The 19,541-nt window shown below is 45.3% G+C and overlaps 1 protein-coding gene across 1 annotated transcript; it reads left to right on the forward strand.

Annotated features, from left to right (window-relative positions):
* Positions 1–547: 547 nt before the first annotated feature.
* On the forward strand, positions 548–18,607 carry LOC141941413 (serum paraoxonase/arylesterase 2). The gene is made up of 9 exons (XM_074864104.1): positions 548–681; positions 4,742–4,812; positions 9,497–9,552; positions 10,418–10,583; positions 11,793–11,919; positions 12,716–12,916; positions 13,582–13,663; positions 14,195–14,323; positions 15,272–18,607. The coding sequence occupies exons 1-9, from the start codon at positions 608–610 to the stop codon at positions 15,428–15,430; spliced, it is 1,065 nt and encodes a 354-aa protein (XP_074720205.1). The 5' UTR covers positions 548–607; the 3' UTR covers positions 15,431–18,607.
* Positions 18,608–19,541: the final 934 nt, after the last annotated feature.

Genomic DNA, 19,541 nt, shown 5'->3' on the forward strand with positions numbered 1-19,541 from the left:
GAGGCCAATGCTGCAGCTGATGGAAAAGCAGATTGTGGCATGGAGGAATGCCAGAGCCCCAAAGGTGGGTTCTGTTGCCCTTCGCCTGCATAAAGAAGAATGTTGGTGGGAGCGTGGCAGCGAGAGCAAGCATCGCTTTTGGAGGGGAAGCTTTGGTATGAGTACACATGTATTGGCATGTGTATCTCCCGTGTAGGGGTGTACACGGAGTACTTGTACATTCTGCATCACACAGTCTTCATCTAACACACCTATTTTTATACAACACACGATTTTTTTTATACGTGCCTGGGACTTAGTCCACCTGCCTTTCAGACGGGTGCTGTAACACGGCCCCTGCAGCGCGCTCTGAACCCGGCTCCTTCTTTGCTCCTTCTCCCCCTGCCCCTGGACCCGCAGCTCGCTGGCCGGGGCGGGGGGCAGACGGAGCCGCGTTTGCAGGGAAGATCACGCGTTTTCTGCCGTCGGTTCGGGCGGGCCGTGCCCCGGGGGGCGGGGGGGCGGCCGGCGGCGTGTGCCCCGCGGGCGGCCCAGCCTGACCCGGCCCGGCGCGGCGGGGCGGGACGCGGCGAAGGCGGGAGCGGGGAGCGCGGCGCGGGGAGCGGCCATGGGGAAGCTGGTGGCGGTGGCTCTCGTCGGGATGGCGGCAGCCTTGGCGGCGGAGCGGCTGCTGGCCTTTCGGTGAGCCGCCCTGCCATGGCGGGCCTGCGGCGGGGGGCGCGGGGCGGTTCCCGGGGCAGCCGGGGGGTGCCGGGGAGCCCGGGCGGGATGGGCTGCGGGGTCTCGGAGCGGCGGGCGCCGGTGCCGGCGGTGCGGGCTGGGGCTGAGGCGAGCCCGCAGGTGGGGGGCGGCGGGTGCGCCCCCCCGAGCACCGGGGCACCGCAGTTCCCACCTGGGGCGTCAGTGCGGGAGCAGCCGCCCTTGCGCGGTTACGGCCAGAGGGGAAGGGTTAGGCATCATGGTCACCACCATCATCCTCACCATCATCGCTAGCACCAACATTATCGAGGGAACCGGTTTTCCCGAGAGAAAAACTAGGCACTGGGAGCCCTTCTCACCCTCCGTCAGGCATAAACTAACCCTCAGGAGCATTTGTCCAGTGCAGTAAGGGGGATGTGAAATCCTCTCCCCCCCCCCCCCCCGGAAGATGCTGGAATCAAGGGGGGCAAAGGGAGAGGGTGCCCGGGGCAGAGGGGCTGGTACCTCTGTTTTTGCAGAGGCTGCAGTTAACAGGGGTGTGCCAAAAGCAGTATCTGCGAGTTTACAACTCCTGCCGACTGGCAGAACAGTAGTAAGTGGAAAGCAGGTTGCCGGAAACTTACGTTATTTTCTGCCGAAGCTGACCTCTGAATAACAATAGCCCCTGTGTACATGAGTTTTCCTCTGAAGGAGCACGGACTTCTGTGATCATAGGTTGGGACCTTACTCGCTGTGAGGTAAAATACCCAGCCATATCATGCTCCATATCATATACCTTATGTCATGAGGTATGAATGTGTACACTGGTGTTAACAGCAGCTTCTGTCCTGAAAGCTACTAAACACGTAACTGGTTGATTCAGTCCAGAAAAGTGGCGGTGAATTACTGTGTTGCAAGGCAGCTACATCATTATAATTTTGCTCACATCCACAAGAACTCCAAGACTTCAAAGTGACAACATCCAGCTAATTGATCTTTGGGTAGATAGCAATTGTAGCTAATTACAGAAGGAGGGCTGCACTCCCTGGTACCTTGCATAGATGTATTTGCATCTTGCACTAAATCCACTGCAAGCGTTAGTGGTAACCGTGGCGGTAACAGGACCCTCCTGCCCTGGCGTTGCACAAGCTGGGATGGTGGAGCTGGAAGACACTCCCGGGCTTTAGTTGGATGAGCCATTTCAAAGCACTGTGAAGAGCAGGGGACCCCACATTCCCTCCAAATTGAATGAACAAATGCAATATGGGGATTTACCTATCTGGTAAAGCAGAATCTCCCAATACAAACAGGATCTCCCCGTCTCTGTAGCTCTCTGTGGGTTTTTCCTGTGTGCTGTGTTTTCAGCAAACTGTAGCACAGCAGCAGTCTTAAGAGGGTTGCAGAGTTTGGAAACACATAACTTCAGATAACAAAGTACTCTAAAATCATTTAATGCAGCCTTAAGAGGAGAAACTGTGGGTAGTGTTAACTCTTGCCAGGCCTCTGTTATCCATCCCCCACCCGGAAGGCAGGAATCCAGCAAAGACTTTTTGCTGTTCCTTCAGAGTTTGGTATAATTGTGTCCAGATAGGACACAAGAATCCATGAAATGCTTAAAAGATAAGGCTTGAAGAATTATTACAACTCTCTTACAAACAGAATTCTTAAATCAGGCTTGTTTATGCGTCTGTTATACTGTTGATAGTTACCAAATGGACTTGAATAGGGCTTGTGCAGCAGAAAACAGGTGAAGTTCTTTTGTGTTACCAACTGAAATAACACCTATTCCCTATTGACATTTTAAATTGCTAATTCTTCTCTGAAGAAAGGTCTGAGCTAATTTGTAAAACTTGAATGTGAATTACTGTTACTGTTTTCCTCAGAACAATATGCGTATGATACTATTGTTCATATATATATTTATATATATGCACACAGTGATACCATTTCATAAGACTCTGTACTGATACAGCGCTCAGCTTGCATACTGTGTTCAAAACAGCAGCATGCTTTCAGAAAGATGCTGGCAGTTTGAAAAGAACTGTGAGCAAAAACAAAAATAAGAGGTGATTTTCAGTCCTGTCAGGAAAAACAAACAAACAAACAAATATCTGGGCCTGGTTAGACTAGAGAAGAGGAAAATGGAAAGAGAGAATATGTAGCAGGTAGAAAGAAAGGGAATGCCTGTGGTCTGTGTCCGATGAAGTGGGACAGCGGGTGGAGGACCGAAACTGGAAAGAGGGACCGAGTGGGAAAAGGTGCTGTGCACTGGGGTTGCACCAAGTAGCAAAATTCGTGGGGTTTTTTGAAGTTGCATCGCCCACAGTTTGCAGGTTCGCTGTGTTTTTCATACAGCCAGCTAGTTATCTAGGCCATCTGGCTTAGTAGCTAAGGCTGTCTGAGCTAGATAAACTGACACATTTTGGAAAAGCTTCTATATATGCTGCAGGCTTGGGACCAGTGTCCTTTTGAATTACTCTCATTCCACCCCATGAAGTGTTTCCCTGGGAATGCTGTTGGGATACTATCATCCCTTGTTGGCTGCTGGCTGAGTTCCGGCTGTGCTTTTGGCGCTGGGTAGCTTGCAGTCTGCCCGGGAAAAGCAGATGCAAATAGGAAAGGGAAAAGCCCTGAGCAGGCAGCAGTGCAAAGTTTGTGCATGATTGCTCCGAGCCAGCCTTGGGGGCCTGGTGGGTTTGACTATGCTGAGGGGTCAAGGGGGGAGCTGATATCCCTCCTGTGCTGCTTGTGGGCTGGAAGCCAGCGTCATTCTCTGTCAGGACTCCTGAGCTGGGGTAGAGGGCTTGGAAGAGTTTAACTTGGCTCCTTTCCCATGCTGTCCTCTGCCGTTTTTACCCTTTTTCTTCTTTTTTTTTCTGGCCTTATGTCAATGATGACCTGTGTCAATGATAGAGCACTGAAGCAATTTACGATTCATAATTAAGTGATTAAAAAAATGCAGGACTGACATACTGTATGGTGCTGAGCTGTATCGCATATTTTTCATACCACAGACTGATACTGCTGTTTAGTTTATGTTTATGCCTAAAACTATAACATAAACATGGCTAGGTTTTGCTATGGGATCTTTGCGTTTAGAATTTCCTGTGGCTGGAGCCAGTACAGCCTCAACACGTGCGTATGATCGGCATGCAAAGGAGTAATTATGTTAGTTTAAATGCTTTCTCTTGGGGAAAAAAAAAAAGAAAGGAAGAAATATTCTAGTATGCTAGCTTGACATTTTTACATAGAAACACAGCATATTTTCTTATGGCACTGTGGACCAGCATGGCCAAACATGGCAGTCCTGGCAGTGAGGTGCCTTTCATATAGATTTGTAGACAACTTGGAATGGAGGAGATGGAGGAATAGGAACTCGTGTGTAGTTACCTGTCTGTATCTGCTTGTCCAGTAAAGCATGAGCCAGAGATCAAATTTTGTGGGCATTCAGGAATGAAATAAGCACTGCTGCAGGATAATGCTCTGGGTGGGTACCAGGAGAGAAGAGGAAAGGACAGTGAAATTGTTGAAATTGTACTAGCAAGTCCTACCTCTTGTTGGGAAATGGATAGTCCTGCCTTGCAACAACGCTACCGCTACCTTTGAATGTGGACTAAGAAAGGAAGAGAGTGCTGGTGGCCTGGTCACCAAAAATAGCCAGTGGGTTGGGGTAGAAGGTCGCCCTCTCCTCATCTGAAATGCTGGTCCTAACTGCAGGGTGGTACTATATTTAGGTGGCTGAAACCTGAAGAAAGTGTGGCTGTGTTATTTTATCATTTGAACTGTGGTGGCTCATGAAAGCTTGTTCCTGAAGCTCATGAACAAAGTCAAGTTCCTGAAGTTACTCAGTGTAGGAGAATCACTTAATCCCTGGATGTGTGTAACCATCGCAGTGATTTGGAGCAATTGCTGTTGTCAGTTCTGGGTTTTGCTTATTCAGTATTTTACGGCTGATTTGTTGTTGTGATATGGCAGACAATAAAACTAAGATAAAGCTACGCTAGGAATGTTACCTGTTTTAAAACTGGCTGTGTGCTGTTAACCCTGCTCTTTCTTCTTGCAGGAACAGACTCAATGCTTCACGGGAAATAGCCCCAGTAACCCTCCCGAACTGCCGGCTCATTAAAGGGATCGGTACGTGCTCAAAATAACTGAGAGCATTGCTTTTGTTCAGCCTTACTTTGCAACTGCTTCTTAAAGCTAGCTTCCAAGCCTGATCCGGAAGACAAAGTGCTAATTTGACTTTCATTTGTTACTTGGATTTTGAGGTAGGGAGAAACTGTAAGAAGAAAGTTATACTGAAAAACTAGCTAGTTTGGTATAATACTTTTTGCCTTCAGTATTCAATGTTTCTGTTCCTGTTCTTGAAAATGAGTACCTTGCAAACACTTCTCCTTTGCTGAGACACTTAGGAAATTATTTTGCTTTTAGATGAAGGTGTGCTGTCTCTTCAGGCAGGTACCTACGGGTGGCTGTCAGCTGGTGACATCTTGAAGACATGACATGCTACAAGGGTGGAAGCTTTGGGAGAAGGCCACAGGCATGTGGCAGAGCAGGGGCAGCTAAATGCCAGCCAGAATTGCCTGCCTTAGCGCCTCATTTTGCAGAGATTTAGGAGCTTAGGAGCAGGCTGGTACTGCCCCGTGCAAACCGCTGGCAGGAGCTCGGTGTGGTTGCGCAATTCAGCTGTGTGGTTTCAAAGAGCAAGGGGTCATATTTGTCATCTTACTCTGGTTTGCGAAGAGGTTTAACACAGTGGCGGAAATGTTGACTTTGTACTTCGGGTCATGTGTTTAGCACACAGCAGTATTTCTGTCATTTTTTCTCTCCCTTTAGGATAACCAGAGTATAAAATGGATAGCTTTAAAACTGATCACTTTTTTGTGTCTCGCTTTTCCTCAAATTATAATTTTTAAACTTAACACAGGCTTAATGGCGGGAGGTTTTCTCCTGCTTAGTATTTCCAGAAATGTCTTGAATTCTCTTGAAATTTGCCTGGATTTTGCATGTGTAAAGTCATTGGATGAGCCTTAAGAGCTTTGCTTTTGAGCTTGCTGAGTCATTGTGTTGATTTCATAAATTTTGCTTCTTCTTTGTGTCAGGAATCAAACATCTTTGTAAAGTCAAATTACTGTCATGAATGAGCGTGTGCAGAGTTGCTTTGCCCGAGGTTATGTGTAGAAGAAATTGCATTTGAAAAAACTTTCCAGGTCTTCTAGATTGAGCTGTAATTTACTCATACAAAATTCTGAATAATGCTTGTTTGGTGGTGATTAATATAAAAATCATTTCTGAGTAATTCTTTTGAGCATATCACTATTGCAATCTTTACAAGACTTTTTGCAACATGATTGCTCTGTTGAGGAAAGAAGGAAAGCTGGAAATCGCAAATACAGTTGTGTTTAATTTCTGAACAATATCTCATTTTTGGTGCCTGACATTTATATGGAGATTAGGTGAATTCTGAGAACCTGGCTCTGCTCGGAGAGAGCAGCAGATCAATTTACAGAGCTTCATTTGTGCTTCTCGCTGTCCTTCTGTAACACTGTCCCTTCACATGGAGCTCTGCACCTCATCTTGGCTTCGCTCTGCCGTTTGCTGCTCTTTAGAAAAATTAAAATGCCAAAACTTAACTCAGCAGGTCCAGTGTGGCAGGAATAGAAATAACAAAGGATTGGTGCAAATTTAAAAGTTGGTATGTTCCCCCAAACATCTTCCAAAATTCATTTAATTTGACTGGGTGGGTGGTATTACTCAGGGACCAAGAAGTCCTAATGTCTAGATGCTGCCTATGTAGCACTATTCAAACCAGGGCTTTTGCTGTGACTCTGATCTGTAAGGGTGCTCCTGTGGGTCACTTTGTGTAAGAATCTTTCCACATGGACATCTTGGTCCTCCTAGGCATTCTTCCTTTAAAATGCTATGACAAAATTGAATAAACAGTCTTTATTTTAATATTTAAAATAGTCCTTCTGGCCTCTTAAGTGGAACACAGATAATAAGCTGGATCAGCTCTGAACAGAATTATCTTAAACTATTCTGTCCATGGAAGAACAGACATCTGGTATTGTAATTATCTTAAAACTGATGTATCCATCGCAAAGGAAGCAAACCCAGAGTAAATGCAGAAGTTCTCTACTGGACCCTTTTCTTCCTGCACAATTTCCTCCTTTGTGTCTCTCTGTCTTTTTTTAAAAACCTCGATCTATTCTGTTTTTCAAATATTGTGCAGTGTAAGCACAGATGCAAACATTGAACAAATCAATAAAAAACTACAGCTTATCCTAAACCTCATTCACAGGTATGTAGAAAAGGCTAGAGTTGTAGAATAAACAGTATCTTCTGAATTATATGAGTGTCTAGGCATATCACTGGTTTATAATAAGCCAACCATATGTCCTGAACTAATTCCTAAAGTTCAAAAAGCTACTATAGAAATTGCTAGAAATACTTGCATCTTGGAACAATTAATGGGATATAGGCAAAATAGTCACTTGCTTTTGGACATGAAATACAGGTGGGTTTTTTTGTTAGATGCACCTGTGGAATACATCATATTAAGATAAAATAAAGAACAACAACAAAAACATTTCTAGGGTAGGCAGTTATTTTTCTTGGTATCTTTAATTTTTTTTTAAATGCTACCTGTTCCGATAATCCCACGGACAGGCTGGGCATGGTGATACAATTAAGCAATATAGTGGAGGTAACTGATACCTAATAAATCAGTTCCTAGCTCTCCTGTCCCATACGGCACCTGCAACAACAGCTCAGAGCCTTCCCAAAACAGGGCCTGCAGGAGAGCCCAGGAGCTTCCCTGTGGCCGGCTATGTGTCTCCATCCCCAATTCGCTGCCTCGGCAGTGCCGGCCCAGGAGGATTGTGCTGAATCAGCATTTCTCTGCTCTTCTGATGGCACTCACTCTCTTCCACACATACCAGTACGTGGCTGAGAAGTGGCCAAAATGTGCTTTTCTGGGCAGTTTCTTTCAAAGTAGTTGGGTGCAGAGCTCTCGTTAACCTCCTTCCAATGGAAACTTGTACTTTTAAATTATCTGCTCCCACTTAGCCTGCTCATCTTTCTGCTTGGCAGCCTCACTAACTCAGTAGCGATAAATGATTATATCTCTGTTTATTCACTCACCAGCGTGCTCTGCCAGTAAAAGCTGTCTGTCCAGCTCACATCACCATGAACTTCTCAGCATTTATTTATGTTGTTTATTTATGTTGCAATCCTGGGAAGTGGGGAATTGTTGCTAACCCCATCTTATAAACGAACCCAGACTTGGAGAGACCAAGAGCTGGGGCAAAGAAAAGGAGCTTATTGCTTAAACCTGGGCATGAGCTGAGCTGAAAAAAAACAAATTCAAAATTTTAGTTGGAGATCGCAGGCTCTAAATGTCTCTGGGCACATCGGTGCAGATGTCTGCCTCCTGCCTGAGCCCAGTCAAAATTCAGAACCAAAACTTAGGAGGTGGGATGATGGACTGGCTCCCCCCAAAATGCATCTTCAGATTTTGCTCTTCAGAAGGCAAGGATGCTCTGCTCATTAGTGTAATGGGGTGGAGCAGGGGCTTGCTGAAGCTGCAGAGGAGCTGGCCCTGTCTCTTGTCCCTCCGGGAGAAGTCGTGCCACTCCATCTCCCCAGGGCTGGGCTGGGGAGGAACTTGCCTGGATGGGTGAATTTGGGGATCTGGTTCCTCCCCACGAGGGCTGTTTCGTGGCCTCAGGATACATTACAGCCCAGCCAAATTAGTGCCAGGATAAATAGGAATTAGCAATCAATAAACCCAGCTACAATTTGCAGGCTCTTCCTCGGGAGGTGCCGAGGTGCCAGGGATGGGGTGACCCAAGCAGGGTCACACAGGTGGTCCATGGCCAGGCAGGAGGGGGTGCAGAGAGATGGGACAAGCTGGGTGGAAAACCTTTGTATTGGTAGCTCTGTTAAAGAAAACCTGCAGAATAAACACTCCTGGGTGGGTTTAATCCAGCCATCATCTGGGAAGTGGCTTGTGGGGAATGCTGTTTGTGCTGGTGATTTTGAGAAGAGAGGGGAGGCTTCTCAGGGGAGTGGTGAAAATGTGGGCTGGCAAATGTGCTTCAGCATCAGACTAAAAGCTCTGTGGAGAGTGTTTGATTAAGGCCTAAACTTGCTCTGGTGTTCTTACTAAAGGGCTTTTATTTTATTTTATTTTATTTTCCTAGCAGGGAAAAATATTACAGGAACTACAGGATCTGGCAATATTTGAAATGATTACTTGCGGTTAAAAGTGTGGTCTAACTATTAAAGCCCTTAGCTATTAAAGATATAGTAGGTTCTCTGTCACTTGAGAGCTTTAACTAAACATTTGGCAATCCATCTTAGTGAAACGTCCCAGCTCAACCAGGAGAATTAGTGTGCACGATTCCCAGAGCTGCCTTATGCAAGCCTGTGGGCTGAGTGATGGGTATGGTCTTGCCCTGAAAATCTCATGATCTGCACTGGTTGCTTGCTGCAGAACACTACCCTTAAAAGTGGGTGATTCATCCCACACCGCCACGGGGTGTACAGAGCTGGGCGGGAGACTGCCCAGCCACTGCCGGGGCACCCCTAAGTCCCCAAAAAGAGGTAAACCCCAGTACTATTGCCTAACCTGGTGTGCTGCTGCCTTCTGCTACCACTTTTAATGCGATGCGAACTTTCCCGCTGGATTCTATCGCTTGTGCAGTCATATCAGAAAGGGACATTCATGAGAGCTGGAATTGTACTAAAAGAAGGGGGTTTTTGATGGGAAATATTTAATGTAGTTTGAAAAACCCTATTTATGTCTGTCTTGCAGAAACTGGTTCAGAAGACATTGACATACTTCCCAATGGACTGGCTTTCATCAGCTCCGTAAGTGCCCATGCCCCCTCCCCATGCAGGGGCTTGCCTGCTTCCTTATCTACAGAAGCCATAGGTGAAAACTGCAGGATGAACTCCTTTTTCTACAAGTCTGATTGGCTGCATAGGAATGGCCCAGGCTTGTGTCAGCTTAGCTGGCGTTTCCTTCTGCTTAAGTGCACTTCTTGACAATGAAGTGCTGGTGGTGGCTCTGACACATGTATCCTACTGTGATGGGTTATCTGCCCACGTAACCTTAAATTTCTTTCATGCTGCTTCCTTGAAGTGTTGAAATTTCAAACCTCTCCCTTGTTAAGAAGGTGTGTTAATTCCCTACCTGTAAAAAAAAAAAATCAGGTTTTGTGAGTTGATTTTGTTGTTCCTGATTTTTGTTTTAGCCTTTAGGACATAGGTTTTCAAGCTTTTCTTTGCAATCAGGATGGCTAGAGATTATTTTCTAAAACAGAAGGTGATTTTTTTCATCTTCATGCTCCAGGGACACACAGGGAATGATAATGTTTCAGAATTCATGCCAGAAATTGTGAGCTGACGCACTGCTGCTCTTTCCCATGGTTTTACCACACTGGATGTGGTCAGTGCCATACTTCCAGTTTGTCCCCCAGCGTGTCTGTTTGCAGAGTGGTTTGACATATGGGGAGCCCCTACCTGGGTGGTGGCTGCAGTGGGTGGCAGTGGCGGTGCTTGCCAGGGAAAGCAGATCCGGTCCCTCTACCTCCGTTGTGGCACGGCGGGTTGAAGCAGAGGGACATCCTGATGTGTGCTTGTGAGCCTGAACAAGGCTCCAGTGTTTTCAGTCCTGCGATGCTTCTCTTTACCTTTTACCCAGGAATGATTTTCTTATGTTTTGATTTTATAGGGCTTGAAATATCCGGGAATAAAGAGCCTTGCACCAGACAAGCCAGGTGAAATATTTTTGATGGATTTAAATGAAAATGATCCCAGAGCAGTGGAACTGAGAATCAGCCGAGGGTTTGATCTGGCGTCATTCAACCCTCATGGAATCAGCACCTATGTAGACACATGTAAGGAGATCTTTAACTCCAGGTGGTGGCAAATCTCAGCCTAAAGAGCGCAAACAGAAATCCCTTTGCAGCCTTGCATTGCACCCCCAATAGCTTGCGCTTGCTGGGAGAGAAAAAGGTTTTTGGGCTTTTTATCTTTGTTGGGTTCTTTTCTAAATGTCAGCTGCTAAAGCAAACACCTTGGCACATAATCTCAGGCTGCCTGAGACAAAAAAATGTCCTATATATTTTCTTATAGATATATTGTCCTATACTTTCATATAAGGAAAGAAAGCATGGGAAAAGTGTGTGGAGTTGAAAACCACACAAAGTTTAATTTACCAGTTTACATCTGTCTTGCGCTGGGGTCAAGGCTTTTGAGGAGACACATGCTTCACCAACTAGCAGTGACCAGAATGGAGACTTCTGTGGCTAAACAGTAAATTGTCAAATCTGTAAATTACCAGAATTTCTGCCATTGTGTGACCAAGCCATGTTCTCCTCTCCAAGACACGTTCTCCTACAGCAGGCTCTGACTACTGATAAAATACCCTTTGTGCTCTCCTTCCTCTCTTTTTTCCTGTCCTTTCACTGGGGATTTTAGCAGGCAAATTAGTAGTCTGCAATTATTAAGACAAAGAGAACCATTGGTGCAGCTTGACCTCCTTCCCCATACAGTCACACTTTAAGGGAAGGTGTTGGAGAAATCAGTGATGGCTAATTTAGGGTCTCACCAGAAGGGCTGGGCAGAAGGACTGCAGCCTTACACTAGAGTACAGGAGAAGGATGCTTCTTCAGCTTTCTCAGGGTAAAGTAAAGTAAGTAAACCAAAGAGCCCAAACTGGCTGGACTACAAGGCCTCCCTCCCAGCTGACTGTGGCTATTTCATGCAACCAGTCACTATAGTGCATCAGATTGCAAAACTCAGTGGCTTGCATACAAGGCTTAAGCCATAATTTCTTTCTTCCTTGGTAGAAGTAACAAAAATGTAGTTTACACAGCAGTTCCTTGTAAAGCAAGGGGGAGGAGTAGCTGGAGTAGCTGGAGATCTGGATCTAGTTGCAGTGGCATCCTGCGTTACTTTGGTACTTGTCCTTCTGCCTCTGAAGAGCTGTGAGACAAACCCACCCAACCCAACATGTGCTCTGTACTAGAGGCTGCTTCAGAGCTGTGGGTGCTCAGCCACGCACTGTTGCAGAGAATTCATCTGTTTCCATTTCTTTTTTTAAGATGGCACCGTGTACCTCTTTGTTGTGAACCATCCCCATCAGAAGAGCACAGTAGAATTGTTTAAATTTGTAGAAGCTGACAATTCTCTTGTACACCTGAAAACCATTCGACACGATCTTCTGACAAGGTATTGGAGCCAAATACCGTCTTCCCCCAGAAGAACAGGCTGCTTTGGTAAAATCCAAAGTAGGATGATTTTGTTTTTAGGGTATTATTAATATGAGATATTTTCTCTTTAACCAGCTTTCCTGTTTTTCTTATTGATTACTTCTTATCTGTGTAATCAAAAACTGTGTTTCTCCAATCTCTTCTGTAAATGAGATTTTTAATAGTTGTATCACTAAATCAGTCTTAAGCATCGCTGTTATTGATGCTAGTGAATTAGCTTGACATCCATTTCTCCTTCTCTCGTGTAACCCACTCTCAGGTCATTGCAGATATGAATCTTCAGATATTCTATTATTCTGAATTTTCTACACTGTAAAAATAAACATACTTTTTGATTTTTCTTTTTTTGTTGTTGCATACAAAATTTTCTTGGTCTGTCCTACTGCAAAATGACTGTAAAATGAACAGAGCCTGATAGATAAAGTTGCCACAACTCCTGTTCTCTGGTTTCCAGTTGAATGTAATCAAAAGAGAGAAAAATTTCCATGGCCTTATGGACAGGTAGCCAGATCTCCAGCTGATGCCATGTGGTCCTGTTCAAGTCTCAGCACTTCACAGTCCTTGCTCATATAAAAGAAGATAGAAGTAAAAAGGATCTAAATAACTCAATGTCTATCTGAAGTACCATCTGTAATTGCAGCCACTTTACGAGATGATCGTGTCCTGCCTGGATTCTGGGCAATCCTACAATGCTCCTTCATACCTCTCATTTCATTCTTTTATTTATTTTTCTCCCTCTCTCTTTATTTTTTTAGTGTGAATGATATAGTAGCTATGGGACCAGACAGTTTCTATGCTACCAATGACCACTACTTCTCTGACTTCATCTTGATGTTCTTGGAGATGTTCTTGGGTTTAACTTGGTCAAATGTTATTTACTACAGTCCAGAAGAAGTTAAAGAAGTAGCAGCTGGGTTTTATTCAGCCAATGGAATTAACATTTCACCTGACAGAAAGTAAGTTTCTCCTTGCCATAGATTTTGTTTGGTCACAAAAAAGAATCCCAGAATCCTAATTTGTGCACGTGGTACTTCTGTGGACAAGTGTCTAAACTGGCTCATGTAAGGTACGGTGCTACCAGTAAACTATGTAAGCCATATGGAGAGTTTGTAGAACAGAAGTCATGTGTCTTGGTCTTATAACTAGAGGCAATGTTTGCAGCTTTGCATGGTACTTTATATGGAATGAGATCAAAATTTGCTGCATTTTTAATCAGCTGATACAGAAGTTTGTGTGTATTGCTTGCAAGGATTAATGCGGCAGGATTTCTGCAAGTGGGGAATGCTCTACAGTCTTAAAGTCTGTATGACTGAATTAACCAGTCCTGTGGTGTAGACAGGCTATCTTAAATTAAGAAAAAAAAAAGCGTATTTGTGGATCTTGCGATCCAAGGCCTGCTTCAGTGTTGTAATGGAAGAACTGGCACAGTGTGAAGCTACATTAGCGTCTCAGCAGGTTGGCTTCAATTCAGTGCCCTGTGGCCTGCTTGCAATGTCTATTGCTGTGTGAGAACTGTGAGCTGACACTCCTTATGGGAAGAGCTGGGCTTGCACAGGAGGAACTGGCTGTTCTTGGTGTCTGCTTACTCATACACATTGCTAAGAGGTGCTTTCTTTTGAAGGTACATCTACGTTGCAGATGTATTTGATCATAATGTCCATGTTTTGGAAAAACATGCTGATTGGAATTTAACCCATGTGAAGGTAAGGTGCTGCTGTTCCATAAAAAAAGAGGCATATGTGAATTTTGGACAGATTAGTCCCCATGAATGCTTGAGATTTCAACCTGAGCCTGTGTGAAGTTCTGGGTGACTCCTGCTGTGGGCTTGCAGAGGTGCTGTGTGCCCCGTTACAGAGCTTCAAGCCTTCTACCCTCACATCAGCAACCAGAGGGGGATCCTCGGGCATGCTGTAGAGCTGCAGTGGAAGGCTGACTCAGTCAGTGTGGGTCAGACCATGAAGCACTGAAGCAATCAACACAAGTGTAGGTGTGAATGAGCCCATGGGGGAAGCTTGGAGCAGCAAACAGGTTTCTCACAACACAGAGGAGGGGATGAAGCATACTGGGGGAAAAGAAAAACAGCACCAGGGGAGAAAATACATCTTAAAAAATCAGTCTAAGTTATATCAGATGAGAGTCTTGAACAAGTCTATTGGTTATGTTATAGTTTGCTTCCAGGACTTCTGATAGCTTTAACTTCCCTCTTTGTGTTGTTTTTCCTTTGTGTTGGATAGACGCTGCAGCTGGACACTCTGGTTGATAACTTGTCTATTGACCCTTACACTGGAGACATCTGGATAGGATGTCATCCCAATGGGATGAAGCTGTTCTACGATGATCCTGAAAATCTGCCTGCCTCTGAGGTGCCTTTTGGGAGACGTCACTGGTTTCTTGGCTATGTCTGTGCCAGAAAATTGCTCTGTCCAAATAACCCTGGTATAACTTAACATAGAGAAGCAGCTGGCTAGCCTCTGTGAAAGCAAAGACCAAGCTGGCTTCCAGCTTATAGCTTCTGCTCTCAAATGGAAAGCCTGAACAGCATATACCCACTAACAAACACCTATTCAGATCCTTAGGAGACAGCTGAGTAATTTCCACCCAGTAGCTCAGTCATTCTGGACTCCTCCGGCTGCTTTCTGTACAGCTGTGGCCGCGCAATCAGATTTTGATGAACTGTGTTAATTACTGAGCCAGCACCTCTCTGCCAAACAAAAAAATAATTGACTGAGTTCAAAGCATGGCCAGAAACGTTAGCACTGGAGTGATTTATCTGTGCAAGTGTGGTTCATCAGTAGGTGACACTGTAATTCTTCTTTTCTTCTGAAATCAATGAGGTACTGGCATCAGCGCACTCATGGCTGCAAGTGCAGGTGGCTGGTTGGTGTCCGTTTGATTTCAGCCTTGTCTGAAGCTCCCTATAAGACACTTTTCAAAATTACCATGTTCATTAGCAGTAGATTTATAATACTAGGCAGTTGTTTACTCCGTCTGGAAAAATCATGAGAATAAGATATTAAGTAACTCTTAGACTGGAAAAAACTGCACTTTCCTAGTGCTGGGGATGACTGTCTTTCTTACTTACTGAGGTGGAATCTCTGTTGCACAACCTCTTAGAAAAAATAATCACTCTTCATGGACCATGCTTCATTGAAGCAGAAATTGTGGCCCTATCACAGGAATCACTTGGTTGCTGTTATTAGCAGCTGATCAACCTAACTAATTTGTTTAAGTTAACATACTGATGTTCCCTCCATCTGTGGAGGAGTTTCACCCGTGGCTGTTTCAGCAGATGTATCCCCCTCCTTTGGCAGGTCCTGCGCATCCAGAACATCCTCTCAGAGGAGCCTGCAGTGACGCGCCTCTACGCTGACAATGGCTCTGTGCTGCAGGGAAGCTCGGTGGCATCCATCTACGAGGGAAAACTGCTCATTGGCACAGTCTTCCACAGAGCTCTCTACTGTGAGCTATAGTTCGTCGTGGGTTAGATCTGCTTCAGTGGAAAGGATTTAGTTCCATGGGAACTCACTTAGTTTCTGCTAGATTTGCTAACAAGACTGTTCGGGTCATGGAAATGTATTTTAGCCTTCCTCTCCAAAATGACAGTTTTACACAATAGTCAAGGAAATGGAATTGAAGGTGAGAAATTAGTTTGTGTAATGTGGAGGATCCCACGTCAGTAACAAAGGGTAACCTTGAAGTTCAAATTCAGATTACAAATGACTAAACTGTCAGACATTGAATTATCTGTTGCAACTGGATTTCTGTTGTTTTGTTGTTTGTTTTTCTTTTTTTTTTTTTTTTCCCCCCAGGGAAAACTGATTTTCTAAATGAGAATTGCTAACTACCAGTGTGGTATGCTTTCTTGTCACTGACTCCTGTTCTTTCCCAGGGACTGTGCTTAGGGGTCTTCTTCCTAACCTTCCTGTTGGCTTTCCTTAATGCTTCTGAAATCACTGGAAGGAGAATAAATGTTATTTCAGTCTCATTTCTTCCCTCTTTTCCCTTTAAGCCATTTACTAATGTTACTTCAGTTTCATAAATTTGTCTTAATCTTACTGAGAAAAGAGGAAGGCATCACTTTGGAGTGGTTTCTTACTGAGTCTTCCAAAGGGAGTTTAAAAAAGCCTTTTTTTTCCTAAACAGGGGGAAACAACTCCCGAGCACCTTCAGTGAAAAGTGCATTAGCAATTACTGTTGTCTGTCACAGCAAAGGGGGCATTTCTGGGCGCTTTGCCTCAGTGACTGCCCCAAGTGTTGGTTATGCACATTCTGTGTTTAACTTCTAGCCTGTACGGAGCTGATTCTCGCTGTGCTGCTGTGCAGCAGGCATCCGCTTCACGTTTATCCAGTGGCAGTTACTGATAATGTGCACTGCTAAAAGACCTATCCAGGTTTCTATCGGCTGGTGTTTTTAGAATGGTGTTAGTTAGCAGTCACTTGCAATAAACTGAATTGAGTGTCCTTTGAAGCTGGAAATCAGTTTTGTGCTTTCCAGTGTGCACACCAAGACACCAGTCTGGCAGAAGCTCCTGTTTGAGCCACCACTTGGTTCTCTGCCTGTGGAGCGAGCTCTTCCTTCATTAGTATACATGTCCTTACCCACAGAGCGGCTCCTGCTGCTCTTTTTGTCCTCTGAGTTCCCACCTCTGATCACCGGTCCAGTTTTGTGAGAGATACTGACGTACAGCTAAAGGCTCTGTTATCGGTGGTGGCTCCCCTGACAGGGTTGCTGCTGTGCTGCCTGCGCCTGCTTGCACTGGCACTTCTCAGCAGCTTGTTTGCCCCTCCAGTGGTGTCACCACACAGACCATCCTGGGGTCCACCATCCCCTCTGCATCCTTTGGCTGATGAAGTAGTGTATCCTTGCTGCTTTTCTTCCACCGTGTGGAGAAAAAAGGCAGGCTGCTCACGAAGTGTGAGCTTGTGAGGAGAAAGCCAGTGCTAATTGCTATTCTGGCTTTGCTGTTCCCTCCTGCGATCTGCTTCATCACCAGCCATGGCCCCCTCTAATCTGGGGAGTACATGGAAGGTCCAGTACTTAGAAAACACGGTAGCACTTCTGCCTACAAGATAGAGCAAATAACTCACTCTGTAGCAGCCTGAACACTGAGACAGGAGCCAGAGTATGTGCAGACCTTCATCTACCTTTGGGTTTTGCTGTCCTGGCTGAGAGGAGGCATTACTGTGGGTTAAGGTTTGGGTGAGCCGTGGTCCTGAACAGCAAATGTGCGCTGACCCCTCTTGGCTCCTACACCTTTCCTTTCTAACACAAGCCTAATGCCCTTCATCCACTGGTATAAAGGAGTTACTGCTCCTTCTCCAAGGGAAAGGGACAGAGCAAGGAGCTGGTGCCAAGGCTCGTGGCAGGGACCATGTTGCTGTACGGGAGGGGCAGTACCATCCCCCTTCCTCTGCACAGCTGCAGCAGGCTGTCGGTCTTGCCACATCACCTTCTGTCCCCAGAGAGCGTGTTCCACCCTGAGCACCTGCGCTGCCACCAGCTCACTGGCACAGACACTGTGGTGTAAGGCACGTCTTTGGGCACAAGAAGTTGTGCGAGGTTTAAGAACTGAATCAGCAGCATGTTGGCTTGGTCGCTGTGCCCTTCCTGATGCTGGCAGCTTCCCACTGCTGCCATGCCAGACAACTCTTTCACCCCCGCATAACAATAGTGGTTGGTGGTATTTGTGATGTTTTGCTTAAAAATAGCACATGCCGAAGGGGTCTAGTGATAGCTTAGAGGGGGAGACTTGAGCTTTAGGGTTAACCATGAGGCTAACTGACCTTGTCTTGGGCATGGCCCTGCATCAGCAGGTCTGTGAACTGTGTTCATAGCTCCTCTCCAAAATGTCCACAGTTGATCTGGGGACTTGAGCACTGCCCAGGGTTTCCTGTGTGCCTATGAAGGCTTTAGAGGCATATCTGTTTGGAACACGTTTCAAGTCTTTTGCTAACCACGGCATGCAGACGGCCCTTCCACAGCACAGAGCTGGTCCTGAATGAGGGCAGCTTTTGTCTCGTCCCTTTGCTGGACTTGCCTTTGGCATCAGCTGATTGCACCAAGCACTCAAGGATGTAATTTACTGTAACTCTGGCTTTGCCACTCCTTCCTTAGCAACTTCTCTCCCTGCAGGACATTTTCAGCTTCCCTGGGAAGTGGCATGCTTTCCTAACGGAACTTGTAACCAATTTTCAGCCTTCAGGAACAGACGTTCCCAGAGCCCAAGCAGAAAAAACTGCTCTGAAGTAAGTTCTCACAGTAAGGAGATGTTGGGCTATTAACTTGTTCGTGATTAGCCATTAATGTCCTGCAGTAGCATTTTAAAATAATTATTTTAGGCTTGTGCCACTATTTGTTCTCAAGTAAATTAAGTGCCATTTTCTAAAGAATTAATGTTTTGCAGCAGTGGCAGTAACACAGCCAAAATCCCAACCAGTCACTCTGCTGGTCCTGGATTTACTCTGTGCTTGTAGAAGTGTAACAGCCAGGATTTCCCTCACTAGTGATAGAAATAACCCACCAAAATATTAATTTCATGTTTTCAGTAGCTTAGAACATCTTCAACTGAGCAAATCTACATGTTGGATCTTGTCAAACTTCTAGTTTTTTGTTGGTTTTCAGAAAATAAAGAATGTGTTCACTTGTCGCTGGCCTTTTTTTTTTCTCTTTTTTAAACTATCCCTGTACTGAAGGTTTTCCCAGCAGTCTGCCTGCAGACAGAAGCATGTGCAAACGATGGGTCTTACCTTTTCCTGACATGTTTGAGAGGAGAGAGATCATAGGTAGGACTTAATACCTGCTATTACTAACAGTAAAATTTTGAATTTTAACGTGAGGCAAGGAGGGAAGCCTGTTGTCAAGCTCCCCTAAGCGTGTCCCAGCCTTGCAGTGCGGAGGTGGGAATTGAAGCTGGGCCACTGTGCATTCAAGTGGTGCTGGGTAGGACAGAGACAGCACGCATGCATTCTGCAGCAAAAGCAATGCTGGGGTACGGCTTCTACCCATCATGAAATCACCCCTTGATAAAACTCTCTGACAGTCTCAGTGCAGAAACAGCAGTGGAGGAAGATGCGCCTCAAGCCTGGCCTCCCAATTACAAAGCAACCTGCACAAATCCGGGCTTGCAACCCGGAGAAGGGCATAACCCATCATCTTTTACAAGCTGTAGAGTCTGGAGCAGTTCTGGGCATTTCAGAAACCAAACTGCAGATATCTGAGACAACCTGCACAAACAACAAGGACATACCTATAAAAGGCTCCAGGCTGAGGAAGCTGCTGAGCAGACACATTTTACATGTCAGTCGTGGACTTACAGCCTCTTAATATACCTATTTTAATTAAGATAATAATTTTACAGATTGAGGATTCTTTTATCTTCTTGCAGGTGGTGGCCGTATTAGCAGAAAGTAAAATGATTCAGCTCTGAGAAACACAGCCTGGGTCAGACAGATTAAGTGCAGAGTATTTGGCCTACATTCTGCCAGATGTAAATCCACTGAAATGACAACACAAATTGGACAGTCTGTGCCCTTTGCTCTTCCCTAATTTAATGCTTTACTAAAATCAAATAAAGACATACT

This window comes from Strix uralensis, chromosome 1 (assembly GCF_047716275.1).
Source record: "Strix uralensis isolate ZFMK-TIS-50842 chromosome 1, bStrUra1, whole genome shotgun sequence".
In the NCBI taxonomy this organism is placed as follows: Eukaryota; Metazoa; Chordata; class Aves; order Strigiformes; family Strigidae; genus Strix; species Strix uralensis.